This window comes from Capsicum annuum, chromosome 12 (assembly GCF_002878395.1).
Source record: "Capsicum annuum cultivar UCD-10X-F1 chromosome 12, UCD10Xv1.1, whole genome shotgun sequence".
Taxonomy (NCBI): domain Eukaryota; kingdom Viridiplantae; phylum Streptophyta; class Magnoliopsida; order Solanales; family Solanaceae; genus Capsicum; species Capsicum annuum.
Window position 1 is genome coordinate 9,616,725 of NC_061122.1, and position 14,773 is coordinate 9,631,497.

A 14,773-nucleotide genomic window follows, 5' to 3' on the forward strand; every position below is an offset into this window, starting at 1 on the left:
TTGGTCACTATAAAATCGACGTTGTTTTGCTGAAGATCGTCGTACATGGAGTACAACATAAAACTTTACATGTCATTACATACCGTTGGCACTTGGCCCAATACAGTTAACCAATGTTGTGTGCATACAATTTGAAAAACCCATACATTGAATACGGTTAACCACACATACCATCGATGTCTTCAGGTACATATACATACATCCAACTTGTGCTTTGAAAACACATACAGTTGCCCACACACTCATCGAAAAAAAAATCTCGCTATATTTTGCAAAAACGAGCGCCTAATAACGCTACTTATGAAATTCCCCCTTCCCTTTTGTTGGACCTACCTGGCATGAATCGAAGATTAATCGAGTCCACTATACTAGAAGTTTAAACGTATAAATTAAAACTTTCATCAGTTATAAATGTCAAACAATGTTCCCAATTTATAATCAAAATCCAAAGTCGATGCTCAAACGATAATTACAACAACGTACCCAATGTAATCCCATAAACAAGGTTTAGGGAAGATAGTGTGTACTTACCCCTATCTTGTGAAGGTAGAGAGACCGCTACTTATGAAATTCCCCCTTCCCCCCCCCCCCCCCCCCCCCCCTCTCCTGGACCTACCTGGCACGAATCAAAGATTAATCGTGTCCACTAAATATTAGATACTAGAAGGTTAAACGTATTAAGTAAAAATTCATCAGTAATAAATATCAAACAACTTTCCCTGTTTTATAGTGTGTACTTACCCCTATCTTGTGAAGGTAGAGAGACTGTTTCGGATGGACCCTCTACCCAACAGTATGACAAGGAAATACAATGAAGAAGTCATGCTCTTCAATGAAGAAAAGAAACAATATACAGAAAAGGTTGAAATATAATATTGGACTATTGCACCAGACCAACTTCATATATCCTTTCAAAAGTATACAGGAGAAGACATAATAAACACCTTCCTCTTTGAATGTGAGAAAAAAAAACAAAGTCAATCTCTGTGTATTGTTACCCTTTCAAAAGTACATCTAAAGTAAAAGTTCTTGAATGGCAGGCATCTAAAGTCACAAATTATCTTCATTTTCAATCATATCGCGGACCTCACTAACGACTAAATACGCTTTGTTGCCGCCAATTACTTCCGCCTGTTTCTTCCCATCCCTCCATAACTGCAGATAAATCACATTTACACTATGTTCGACCATGAAAAGGGTAAAAGAAATAGAAGCTAATACCATATAAGAGCAAAATTATCTGTGAGAAGCTAAATAGATAGTGTTTGTTACCTGTACGGTTGGCATTTTCTGTTTAGGTTCCGTCACCACACATATTTGGTACATGAAAAAGGTAGAATTTAACATCATTAAATGTATACGAATAAATTCAAACCACAACATCGCCCTTAAATAATCAAATAACTCCAATGATACAACAATGCAACTTTCTACGAATGGGAAAAAAAAGGGGGGTTTTATTTGAAAAAAGAGTGTTTCAAGTAGCGACGTGTACTTTAGCAAGTAAAGGACTTGTGCATCTTATGACTGCTGCATGCTAGCTGTACATATGAAGTTTATGTTTATTCTTGAGCGAAATCATCTCTTCGCCCTGCCAGATGTCCCGAAAATAAAAGACCTAGTTAAACAACCAAGGGGTAAAGCTATCTTCCCCTTAAATTTTAACTTAAGAAATCATGTGCATGTCCAACATTTTATTTTTGATAACCGTGGAGTTCGGGCCAGCTTGCCGCACGTCGACTAATTCCACAAAATACCTATCACCTCCCACCAACAACACGTGCTAGGTAACTCTGTCCACCAAGACTAGGACAGATGATAAAAAATCACCTAGTGTTTTTGTGAACGTGAGACCTCATGATTCTTAACTCACTTCATTGACCACTAAGCCACTCCCTTGGTGCCACATGTCCGACATTTTCTAAACACACTTCTTCAACTTTCAGAGGCAAACCACGCCCCATCATCCTAATTATGATTCTCTAGTCATTGTCTGCATACATTTATTATGCTACCAATTCACTGATATGTACCTCACATGCAATAATACTGTAATTTTTATCTACTTTCAAAAAAGAATATCAGGCTAGATATCCGACATGACAGAGAATGAACTGATTGGATACATACAATGCATCAGGAAAGAATCTACAAGGGGCTGGACTTTGTGCCAAGAAATTACATCCAGCTTCCGTATCTAAAACTCAAGCAAAAGTAGATTGGACCCCAGAAGAGTGGCTCAGCAGTTGATGAGTTGAAGTAACAACACTGCCTTAGTGACAGATGCTACCTGATACCTTTTGGTGGAAGGTAGCAGGTACTCGTTGGATTAATTGAAGTGCATGACATCTGGTCTGATGCTACTGTAACTTAAAGAAAAATTACAATCGGATCGGTTTGCCTATCATTTTCAAGTACAACAACAACAACAACATACCCAGTATATTAACACAAAGTGGGGTCTGGGGAGGGTAAGTGTACGCAACCCATACCACTACCTCCGAGGTGAGATAGAGAGGTGGTTTCCGATAGACCCCGAGCTCAAGACAAATCATTGTCAAGTCTGGAAAGGAAATAGAAAGTTTTATGTTATCGTAAGAGAATGCTGCAAGGATGGTGTTACAATAACCTCGAGTGCTTGAGTTAACTTTATAAGTTTTACAAGTTTAGCAGATCATAATCACATAGCAAAGAGACATTAAACATATGGAAGACATGGGGAGAAGAAACCCTTACAGTTACTCCAGCGCGAACCACAAGCTTGTGTGGAACATTATTGACATCAACAGAGTAAAAGCGTGTTCTGGGAAATCAAGATAGCAAAAGATCTGGATCAGTACCTAAATTCAACCAAAACTCTTCACGCTCAAAATTGATGCACAATGCGTTCCTAAGTACATGCAAGCAACTTCCTGCTGCAAATACGCAGATAAGCATGAGCAGTTACTGCCTTAACTTAAAATTGATTCTTGAAATCAACTTTCAGGAGTAACAGCGACCATCCTAGAGTTGACTCCTCAGATAGTCACTCAGCAAATACTATTATCTTAGAAAGTCACTTTCTTTGCTAAAAGTAATTGGAATCAAGAAGAAGGGGTGACCTTTTGAGATAATAACTATTAGTTGAGTGACCATCAGTTATCATAGAGCCCCTGCACTATCTTTTCCCATATTAAGAACTGTTCACCAATCTATTATTGCTTCGTTCAGGAAGTAATAAAAGAGCTAAAAGAGAAAGAAAATTCAGAGTACCTAACCCTTCTTAAAACTTTTTAACAGAAGTAGCAAACGTGAGTTATTCATAGTCTCTAAACTAGTATATGTCTTAAGAATCCAAAGTTTGAAATATCTCCGACAGTTAGAGAAAAATTTGAAGAGTAGTGCGGAAATTGATCAGGGAAAAGTTTGAAGAGTAGCACAAACGCTGTTCGCAAATCCTATAGGAATCAACAGAAGTGCAAAGAAAGTAGACATTTTAGGCCTAGATAAAGCCTTTTTTAATTAAAACATGCTATAGCTGAAGGGAAATGAAAGAGAGCACAACCTTGGAAAGTAGTCAGCAGCCAATTTTTCCAATTTTGGTTTCAAGTATATGCATTTGCGGCACCAGTTTGCCATCCTGCAGATTCAAAGAGCTCTACACGTCAACTAAATGCCAAATTACAACAACCCATTTCATCCCATAAGCTCATTCACAAGATATCCTAAAGAACTTCAACCTCTACCTATTTGGTCATGGGAAAATGAGCCACTAGGAAACAAGATCATTCATCCAATTAAATTAAATGTTTAACGTATGAGCAATTAGATCAAAGTCATTACAAATCAAACCACTTCCTAGCAATGAACATTGGCATTAAATTTGAACATTACAAGAGACTTTTGAATTTGCATATACTACTTTTTAATGAGTTATCTGTTTCACATTTTCAGAAATCTAACTGAATCACTTAGCCAAAAAACCAACCTTAACCATTGTTTTATCTATATAAGATGGCATAAAACTAAATCATAACAAAATAAAGACGTTATTTCCACAGTACCAGCCCAAATTAAAATTGCATAAAAGCGGGTCTGGGGAAGGGCGGACCACAAGGGTCTATTGTACAGCCTTACCCTGCGAGAGAGTGTTTCCATGGCTTGAACTTGTAACCACCTTGTCCAATGGCAACAAAACTTTAACAGTTATGCCAAGACTCCCCTTCTAAATTAAAATTACATCAAACCCAAAATTAACTAGCATGAAGCATAAAAAAGAAAACCACTATGAGTAAGGAACCCCATTTGATGCTTTGGTACAGAAACAACAAACAACTACATACCCAGTGTAGTCCCCCACAAGTGGGGTCGGGGAAGGGTAGTATGTAAAACAGACCTTAGACCTTAGACCTTACCTGGGGATATAACAAAATCATATGATAGTCAAAGTGCAAGAAACACTAACTAGTAGCAGAAATGGAATAACAAGAAATTCTCAGAGTAATACTAAGACAACTAATATGAAGGACAAAAGTGAGACAACTCTCAACTATCTAACTAGTTCTCAACCCTAATCCATATTCTTCATAACCTCCTATTTAAGATCATATCCTCGATCAACTGAATCGGCGTCATGTTCTATCTAATCACCTCTCACCAATATTTCTTCAACCTACCTCTAATGCAACCATCCATAGCCAACCTGTCACACCTACGCACTAAGGCATCCAAACATCTCCTCTTCACATGTCAGGAACCATCTCAATATCGGTTTTTGCATCTTGCATTCCCTCGACTCCTACCTTGTCTCACACATCCATCTCAGCATAAACCCTTTGTAAACCAGCCAAAAGAGAAAGAAAGAAGAGAGCTTTGTAAACCCCTTTTCTGTATATCCAATTTGAAGATGACCCTTTGATTCTTTAATAAATTCCAACAAGAAAAAGACATTCTTAATAGCAACTAGGAACAAACACACCATAGAATTACAAAAAGAAGAGAACTTTGTAAACCCCTTTTCTCTATATCCAATTTAAAGATGACCCTTTTGATTCTTTAATATGTTTGATGCAAGAGTTCAAGAGAAGATTCCTCTTATTAGCTTAAAAGAGGGAACTAGTTGTTAGTGTAATTCAAAAGTTAGTCAAAAACACCGTTTACTAAATGTCCTGTATTACTGTTTATTTCGGAAAACAGTTATATGCACTGTTTCATCGAAGTTAGTTAGGAATCTCTAGTTATTATTTTGCCTATTAGTTGAGTCAGCTGAAGTAGTATAAATAGATGTTCTCAATCATTGTAAAAGTGTGTTGATTGCTAATAAACTTCTTCTTTACTCTTAAATTCTCTCTTCTTTTAACTAAACTCTTGAATTCCTGAGTTAGTTAACCATCTTCCTCGATTAATTCCTGGATTAACTACCTCTCTACATCAGTTGTGCATCGATTGTGCATCAATATTACAACAAGAAAAAAACATTCTTGATGGCAAATAGGAACAAACACACCATAGGATTACAAGTAAGGCGTGGCTAGTGGTCGATGACGTGGGTTGAGCACCATGAGGTTTCACGATCATGCATAAAAGCTAGCCTGGACACCACGGTTATAAAACAAAATCCCCTTTTCTCTATAGACAATTTGTAGATGACCCATTTGATTCTTTAACATATTCCAACAATAAAAAAAGACATTCTTGATAACAAACAGAACCAACAACTCACCATAGAATTACAACAGATTCATCAACCTGTTGTGCATCAGCAATGATCCTATCAAACTGTGATTCACCAGAAATGGGTTGTAACTCAACTGAAGCAGGTGAATCATCAATTCCACCTTCATGGTGATTTTCCAAAACTTGAGCTTTTACCTTAAAGTTCAAATGAATTCTTGAACAATTTAAAGAAATTGGGGGTAAAAGTAGCAATCTTGGAACTTTGAGGATTGAAATCGAATATGGGGTTGATTTTCTTGAGTGTAATTGTTGAATAACTGGAGAAAATTGTGTAGAGCTAGACATTCTCTTTTTTTTTTGCTATGGGGTGGGTAGAAAGGGAAGAAGAGGAGAAAATTGTTGAGGCTTTTATATTGAGGATTGTCAAGTGACAAGCATAGAGAAAATTTGAGTAAGGAAGTGGGGGTGGGGGTGGGGTCGGGCAGGGATGGATTATAAGGATCTATTTTCACGGCTTAGATTCGTAATCATCTGATCACATAATGGTAACCTTATAGGCCATTTTAAGGCTCTCATTCGTAGTTTAAATATAAGTATTACTATTGTGTTTTCGATCTAAATACATTATTTCGTTATATTTTCGGTTTAAATTTTATCTTTTTAATAATATTTTGATATAAACTTGTCTTTCTAGCCGCCTAAAGGAAGTATTCAAATATAAGATAAGGCTATGCGCACACAAGCTAACTTCAGGTATGCAGTTAGTTCTCAAGTGATTTCTTCAGATTTTAGGTGTGACGTTAGGGAGTTTGTTTTGGCAGCTAATTAAACGTAAGGATAAATTTATATCAAAGTATAATTGAAGAACTATATTTGAATTGAAAGTATAATGGAAGAAGTATATTTTGACTAAAAGTATAACAAAAGGTTTAGTTAAACTATTTTAATAGTATAAGAGTATATTTAACAATTTTCGAAATTGAGTAGCATCGAAGATTTGATATTTAAAGATTGGTGTTTGGTCATGAAAATCAAAGATTTTTTTTTAGAAACATAAAATATAGATGAGGTTTAGCCATGAAGAAGGGGTGAAGAGTGCAACGTTGAGGATTGATAGGCATACACGGCAAAAAACATGCCACTCCATCCCATTTAACCCATTTTAGCTAAAAAAAAAAACTATACTAAAAAAATAATTATCGTTTTATAAAAAGTAATCGTCACATGATATTGATGTGTATAATTTAAAAAGATAATATATTTATACGTTTGAGAATACACGTATAATATGAGTTGAAAATATCTAATCAAAATACTTTACCATCTGTTTAGATGCTTACTTGAAACATGAACATAATTTTAACGTCAAAAATAAAATTTATCGACGAGTTTAAAAGATTATCAATACATTGAAACTTCAATTTATTATATTTGCTTGCATTCACCATGCAGGCGTGCACCATCCATTCATTGTATTTTCTTAAATTTTACTTATTCAAAATTTGAATCCTTTATTCCATCCTTTCAGATTCTGCGTATAGTGAAACTTTGTACCATGGCTATGCATCGTCCATTGTTGTTGCGATGGCTTGGTGGTTATCGAGCTTAATGATGGTAAATAGCCAAGCCATCGCAACAACCAACGGAGAAAGTTCTTTTTAGAATGGGATAGATTTATGACTCGACAAGCGGTGACTATAAGATCCTTAAAATTCATGAATGTTGCAATCTTATAAAATTCATGAATGTTGCAATAGTACTGGTGTCGAAGAATCTTGGACTGTATTGTTAACTATAAAAGATCCTTCGACTTATATTGCCATACAGAAATATAGGTTTGCAGATTGTGAACTGCTATACTGGCGTCATAATGCTAATAGTCCTCAAAAACTGTACTACTTATGGAGGATCTGACACTCATCTGTCTGTTGAAGAGTTTAAGCAATATAGATGTATCATGTACGTAACATACTATAGGGCATATTTTACCCTATAGTATAACTAGGACAAACTTAACTAGTAAACGAAAGATATTTTTGAGCCTTTTTCCTATACCATATTGAGAAGAAGTTTCGTTTGGTTGGGATAAGTTATCCCATCACAATGGGAAAAATGGTGGGATAAGTTATCTCACCACGGCTTAATCCCTCCAATCAAACAAGGGATTTAAGTGATTTTTTATTTTATCCCGGGATAACTTATCCCTTGGATTACTTATACCTCACACCAAACGATCCCTGGGATTCAGAGGTTGGACAATTCTAAAGCGTAAATCGCGAACAAGGCTCTTTTAATGCGTACAAGGTATAAAAACTAAGGTGTTAGTACGTGCACGAGATCAATATCCTGCATATCGAGGTGTTTGCCATTGAATTCGTTATAAGCAGTAAAAAGGACAGTCTGGCACACTAAAGTTCCCGCTATACGCAGAGTCCGAGGAAGGGCCCCACCATAATGGTGTATTGTACGCAATCTTACCTTGCATAGAGCTTGTTTCCAAGGCTTATACTCATGACATTCAGGTCACATGACAACAACTTTACCAGTTACTCCAAGATATATATATTATCTCGATCAATTTTCGATGAAACCACAACAAGAAATAATTCTAAAACCCCAAGATTGAATTAGTATGTAAGAAAAGAAAATGAAGCAATCTTTGGTGCAAAGAAACATATTCTCTCTCTGTATATAGCCATTATGCTTTGAGTAAAATGCAATCAAATGACATAAAGTTTCTTCTCAAAAAGACAACAAAGGATCAAAGATAAAAAAAATGGGCAGCCCGGTGCATTAAAATTCCCACTATGCGTGGGGTCTGAGGAAGGGCTGAACCACAAGAGTTGTACACAGCCTTATACACATTTATGCAAGAGGCTATTTCCACGACTTGGACCCTTGACCATCAAAGATAAAAAATGATCTGCATAAAATCTTTAGACTTGAAAACATCTGCATGGCCATTGTTTGTATTGCTAAATTTTTGAACTCATAAACTGTGAATGATTTTGGAGAGAGCTGAGTAGGTCCCAAAAACTGCTGATATGCTGCCTACTATGATAATAAGTATACATGCTGATACCTGCATTTTTTTTTAAAAAAGACAAGATTTAGGGCGGGTTCAGATCAGCGAAAAACTACACTATTTATACATGGTTAAAATTATTTTTATGTATATATAGTAGATGTTGAATCCCATTTGGCTTCTTCGTGTATGTGTTTATTTCTTCATATTTTGAACCCCTTAGTGAAAATCGAGGCTCTGCCACTGACAAAAGGTTTCGGAATGTGTATATACATATAATGAAGATCACATTCATCTTGAATCCACTGACTAGATTTTGGATTTTCCGTAGCACAAATGAAGTCTCATCATCGGTGTACTTAGGTTAACAAAGAAGCGAAAGTTTTGAGAGCTGTGGCTACTTAATTCAACTACATAAGTTGATGAGTCGATTTGGTTTTCACTACAACTACAACATGCACGGTGGCATCTGGGGAGGGTAGAGTGTAGGCAGACCTTACCCCTACTTCACAGGTAGACCCTCGATTTAGTTTTGTCTAAAACTTGATAATTCACATTATTTTTTCCACATAACCTAAAAATTGAAACAGAAAATGGTTGGGATAACATTATGCAACCTCATAAAAGAGAAACTTCTCTTATACCTGAATGGGGCTTGTTTTTCCCTTCAAAATTCTCAAGAAGCAAGCACAAGGTAGAATCAATGTCTGAAATATAAGAGAAGTATCATATATTAGTACAATTCTATAAATACAAAAATGGAAAACAGAACCTAACTAACAAACTGGTAAAAAGGACTCACAACTAGCATCGTAAATAATGATCCGATCAACGCCATCACAAATCCTGCAGGACAATCAGTAGATAAGTTTGATACCAATTTCTTTTTTTGAGGACAAAGTTGTTCCAAACGCGTTAAGGGGATCAAGTACACAATGTTCAGACACAATATGGATAAGTACAACATAGCAGCTTAACTTACCGAAAAAGGGAATTTTCAGAGCCACGAGTAATGTGGACATCACAAGTGCTGTTCTAATGAGGATACTGTACATGTAAGATTTGGCATGGTTCGATGGTATCAACTCCTCCAAACTCATAGCTACAGGCGCCATGGTCAATGCATATTTTGTGAATGGATTAACGATCTGCAAAAGAAGATGACGATTTGTTATCACACGTTCAAGTTGCTGTATTAACGAGAAAACTCAAGCGATCAGGTTTCACTTACTGTGGTCCAAAAAGCAATCTTGGAGGCAACTAAATCTGTTGGCAAGTTTAGAGTAAACTGGGATTCTGCTGAGTCCCCAAACATCATATATCCCATGACAGCTGCTCCCGCATACAACACAGTCACAATAACAAAACTGCATCCAAATTATATCCACATTCACAATAAGGATGCAGGACAACACAATAAGTACTTTCTCGAAAAGCAGGATTCATCATCCAAGGACAAACAACCTTGGCGTTGTTTTGACCAAATGATGTTGTAAGATGAGTACCTGGTAAAAAGGACAGCAGGGAATTGACTACGTTTCTCCAGTGACGTATATATATTGGGAAACACTGCATGGCCGGAGTAACAATATCCGTAAAGTCCAATAGCAACAGGAAGACTAGAAAGGTTCAGTACGGTTTCTTTGCTTTGAGTGCCAACGTGATCCACTAAGCCAAGCCAGTACAAGCAAATGACAACCATCACAGAAGCAATAACTCCTCCAGCTGAAAATTATAGGCATCCAATTTAGAATTCTCATCGTCCAACAGTTGAAACACGAAAACACCAAAACTTTAGAACCATCCGAAGGGAAGCTTATAAGAACTAGACAATTATTTCATCTCAAAGAGAGAAGTTAAATCTCCGAGAGTGCTGATCCCTGGATAATCTTATAACGAAGAAGAGATGTCTACGGAAAACTGACAGAACCTCACTTAATAGCTTTATTTTGCTAGTGGCTTCTACGGTGATAAAGCAAATCAATTTTGATAATATCCAGCAAAGATGTAGCATGCCAGATCATAGCAGTAAATTATCGTTTTCTCCCCTTTATCCAAGAATGAGAACTAAAAAATCTCTTAGTTGGTATATAAAACAAGATATTAGCGGTTATATAAGACTACAAGAAATGAAAATTTCATGCAAAAGATGTAGCTATAGATGTAAACTTTATGCTGTAGGAAGTTAGACACTTACCTGAGATGTAACTAAGAACAGTGAGGTCACGCAGCCAAACAGTAGGAAGAACAGCTAGTGTGGTTAACAAAGCAAAGAGATGCCGTGCATCTATTTGGTACCCTCCCAAATTTAGATGTGCATTTGGAAATAAAGCCGACAGGTTATCTCCCTCCAAAATTATGTATTCAACACAACAGGACTGCAAGTGAAGAACAACAGGAATGAAGCATATTATCAGGATGAGGCACAATGTTAGAAATTAATAAGACGAATGACATTATGGACAACGTGTAGGCAACATAAAACTTACATATAACTCCACGTATAAAATTATCTGCATCCACAAATACATAGAAGAAGAAAAGAATCAGCATCAGGAAGCGGTGATTCTTGTATACTTATGCTTAAACTGTCAAATATGTAGCTAGTCTAAACATTAATTATGTATCGAATGAGATGATTGGACAAAAATATGAAAATACGGGTTTTTGTTTATCATCTTTATATCCCCGTTATCAAGCGCATTACACAATCTTATTTGAGAGTTACTATAGTTGAAGTGCAAGGACAACTGAAAGTCAATAGACCATACTGATATGATAATTCTTCCCACTGTACCGAAAGCTGCCTGGCCAATATCCGGATAAGTCTCAAGCCCTGGTTGGCTGTCTAAGCAGTATCTCAGGAGAATGCCAGTATAGTAAGAAAGCACACCGAAGATGAATAATATAGAAAGCCCTGCCCATCCACCTTCCTTCACAGCGTAAGGTGTAGAAAGGATTCCTACACCACATAGAACGTTAATACCTGAATAAAAACAAAACGAGGCATGTGTAAAACATATGTTGCTCACAAACCTTCAATGTACTATCTGTACTATCGATTACATGAGACTGTGTTCATCGAACTAACCGTTTAGGACCCCTTGGCCATAGGAACTTTGACGGGAAACTGTGAATTCATGTGCAACCGATTTCTCATCAGGAAATTTCTTAATCGCAGATCTCCTTGATGGAAGAGGAGGCAGCAAAGTATGAGAGCTATGCCGTTGTGATGCTCGGTCCTCTTCTGCTTGCGGTATGAGAGGCTTATGAAGAGAGGGCAACACTTCAGGAGTGTGTCTCCTTGTGAGCGATGAGGAAAGGAACGAGCTGCCTAAACGTGTTAATGAAGGTGTCCCCAGGAAGGTAAGATTTGGTGAGGGCACACTACTGTATATGTCCATAGATTGCCTACAAGAAGTGTTTCACAAAGATTAGAGGAGACACTGCAAACTAGATGAAACTCCGTAGAGATAAGAAGCACTCTGGAGAAAAGTTTTCCATCTTCAGTAGAGATCACAGCTAATGATTGACTGCTTGTTAACCATGGAACAACGCGCAAAGCAACTTTAACGTGCATCAGGAATCATATTGAATATCTTGTGGAGGAAAATCCAGCATAATAAAGTGACACATTAGGTTTTATCTTTCAGTAATTTCCACGTGAACGCCAGTGATAGGAACTATCAGGTTTCAGCCATACCAAATTATACACACCCGTCTCCTTCCCATTTCGACAACCTCTACTGGTTGCTTTCATCAGAGACACGATCATCAGCACCAAAACCATGTCTTGGTTGAAGACCATTGATGAGTAATACGGTGACCATTTAAACTTTTTGAACTTGAAACTCTTTAACTAAGAATGCTTCTGACATAAGGCCAGTAACTCTTAAGCCACATTACAGTTGAATATCAAATCCAACAATTTCTGTGGCGATGTTTAATTCATCATGGATAAATGGTACGGAGTACAAAACCAGAATTATAATGGTTAAGATCACAAATCAGTTCATGTATTTTACTGAAAATTTGAGACTAGATGACAATGGATGGAACATATCACAAAAATTTAACATTCGCTTAACGGAGCTGAAAGATATCACCCATCCCAAAGCTGAAAATCACCTTACCTTATATGAAAGCAGGAACCAGGTGAAAAGTGGATGTAACTAGTACTCATTCAAGAACTGGAACTACGATGGCACACGTGAGTTTATGCCAAACGATTCATCTTTCGACACAGTTCATAATGGAAAAAGTATCATTCAATGAACAGAGAAACCTCATTATGCTACCAAACAACAACAACGACAACAACTCAAATCAAGCAAGTTTCAATCGACTATAAGAATCTTCACTGACCATGTTGCTCCATTTCAGCTCACTTAAGAATACTACGACACAAGATAAACGGTACTTCTACTTCCGTTTCAATTTTTTTGTCTTACTTTCCTGTTTAGTCCGTTTAGAAGAATGCCTCTTTCCCTTCTTTCACAACTCTTTCATTCTAACTTTCCACGTGGCATGTTTAAGACTTCAAGATTAAAGGGAATTTGGTACACTCTACATATCTTTAGTCTAACATCACAAGATTAAAACTTCTTCTTTACTTTCTTAAACTCCGTGTAGTCAAGACCAAACAAACAAACTGAAACGGAGGGATTAGAATTTAAACCTCATTATGCTACCAGAAAAGGAAAAAAAACTCAAAAAGCCAAATGATTCAAACATCTATTCCAACTCAAGACATTGAAATGATCCAAAAGGAAATCTTGTGAATACCTATAACTCTGAGGCCAAGCAGGGTTGAAGGAGCTAGGTTTGCTCTCGAGCCGATTATCATGATTATCATCCTCATCATTAGAGTAATTTGAAGTATCAGATTCATTCCCATCTCCATTTTCAGATTTATCCAATTGCTTCTCTTGATGATCATCCTCTTCGTCGCTCTCGATATAGAAACTGTGTTCAGAGACAGAATTCTTCATCTTCTGTCTCTCTTTAAACCTTCAAAAACTCTGCATAACACAAATTCCTCAACCCCTTAACACAAAATTATCTCCTTAGAGATTCATTTTCTCCATTAAAGACTATACAATCAAAACTCTAAATGGAAACTACTAACAAATCATCAACAAAATTTGGTGGTATTTTTAAATCTTTTCAAGCAAAATGTCTTGGTTAGATATGAAGATACATGCATATTAAACCCCTTCCTTCGTCGAAAAATTATACTACTGCACAAATAAGATGCAAAACAAGAATTATACACGTAAATTAGTGGCACCACATAAAAAAAAAAGAAAGTCCAAAGTTTGAAAAAGCAAGAATCTTTTTCATTCAAAAATAAAGATTATAAAAGAAAGATAAGATACAGTTCAAATCAGAATCTAGGTGCGGAATCCAACCTTCACCTACGAACCAACTGAACTACTAAAATTTTCCGTAACAAACCAAAAGTAAAAGAGAAACAAAAAACAGTATATCCCTGAAATTATGGGGGTAGAATTTCAACTTTCCAAAGACAAATTTACTATTATGTATATATAAAATAAAGTAGTTTCTATATATGAAGAATATATATATATACAAAGTTTCCATAATTATTTAAAGAAAATAAAATCTTACTTTATCAGCTATGAATCTCAAAAGGGTGTTTGTTATTCTTGATCAAAAAAGTTTTCAGGAATGAACAGAGATATTCTTGAAAGTATATATTAAGAAAATATAGAAGGCAAATTATTGCTGTGCTGTGATATGATATGGTAATTCTTGATTGTTAAAGTAGAACAGTAATATTTTTATGAGTAATGTACATATAATATGTTGAAAATGATGACACAAAGTATAGATGGACCACTTATAGTACTTATTTTCATGACTCTGGCATATGACCAAGATTGGTTCCTTTCATGTTATTAACTTTGGGATAACAACAACTACTACTTCAATATTTGGTTTTACTAAAGGGTCTTGATTAATTGGAATTTGCGTATTGTATGGATAGGAGACCAAGTTAAGCATCATCTGAATTAATAGAAAATTACGTTGTTTACATGTGGTTAAAATTAATTTTAATGTTATATAATA

The 14,773-nt window shown here is 36.2% G+C and overlaps 2 protein-coding genes across 4 annotated transcripts; both read right to left on the reverse strand.

Annotated features, from left to right (window-relative positions):
* On the reverse strand, window positions 1–6,214 carry LOC107851568 (thioredoxin-like 3-2, chloroplastic). 2 transcript variants are annotated; one of them, XM_047400720.1, is made up of 5 exons: window positions 5,702–6,078; window positions 3,545–3,619; window positions 2,737–2,803; window positions 1,273–1,290; window positions 1–333 (listed from the first exon to the last, which is right to left on the reverse strand). In XM_047400720.1, exons 1-5 carry the CDS (start codon window positions 5,998–6,000, stop codon window positions 295–297), a joined length of 498 nt encoding a protein of 165 aa, XP_047256676.1. In that variant the 5' UTR covers window positions 6,001–6,078; the 3' UTR covers window positions 1–294. The 2 variants fall into 2 exon arrangements, with proteins under 2 accessions (XP_047256676.1, XP_016552119.2); XM_016696633.2 differs by lacking the exon at window positions 1–333 and adding an exon at window positions 863–1,155 and having other exon boundaries at window positions 5,702–6,214.
* Window positions 6,215–8,313: 2,099 nt separating this feature from the next.
* Window positions 8,314–14,566, reverse strand: LOC107850629 (amino acid transporter AVT1C). Of its 2 annotated transcripts, none has more exons than XM_016695296.2 (12): window positions 14,312–14,566; window positions 13,466–13,701; window positions 11,772–12,091; window positions 11,452–11,666; window positions 11,170–11,193; window positions 10,878–11,058; window positions 10,186–10,405; window positions 9,912–10,047; window positions 9,663–9,828; window positions 9,483–9,526; window positions 9,325–9,387; window positions 8,314–8,737 (listed from the first exon to the last, which is right to left on the reverse strand). In XM_016695296.2, exons 2-12 carry the CDS (start codon window positions 13,669–13,671, stop codon window positions 8,645–8,647), a joined length of 1,668 nt encoding a protein of 555 aa, XP_016550782.2. In that variant the 5' UTR covers window positions 13,672–13,701; window positions 14,312–14,566; the 3' UTR covers window positions 8,314–8,644. The 2 variants fall into 2 exon arrangements, with proteins under 2 accessions (XP_016550782.2, XP_016550783.2); XM_016695297.2 differs by having other exon boundaries at window positions 14,092–14,562.
* Window positions 14,567–14,773: the final 207 nt, after the last annotated feature.

Coding starts and splice junctions, on each gene's coding strand:
- LOC107851568 (XM_016696633.2), bottom strand. CDS start 6,000: ATGTCTAGCTCTACACAATTTTCTCCAGTTATTCAACAATTACACTCA. Junction 3,620..5,701: donor GAATCTGTTGTAATTCTATG/GTGAGTTGTTGG, acceptor TTGAATCTGCAG/GATGGCAAACTGGTGCCGCA. Junction 2,804..3,544: donor GCTGCTGACTACTTTCCAAG/GTTGTGCTCTCT, acceptor TTGATTTCCCAG/AACACGCTTTTACTCTGTTG.
- LOC107850629 (XM_016695296.2), bottom strand. CDS start 13,671: ATGAAGAATTCTGTCTCTGAACACAGTTTCTATATCGAGAGCGACGAA. Junction 9,527..9,662: donor TCTGAAAATTCCCTTTTTCG/GTAAGTTAAGCT, acceptor ATTGTCCTGCAG/GATTTGTGATGGCGTTGATC. Junction 9,388..9,482: donor CATTATTTACGATGCTAGTT/GTGAGTCCTTTT, acceptor CTTATATTTCAG/ACATTGATTCTACCTTGTGC.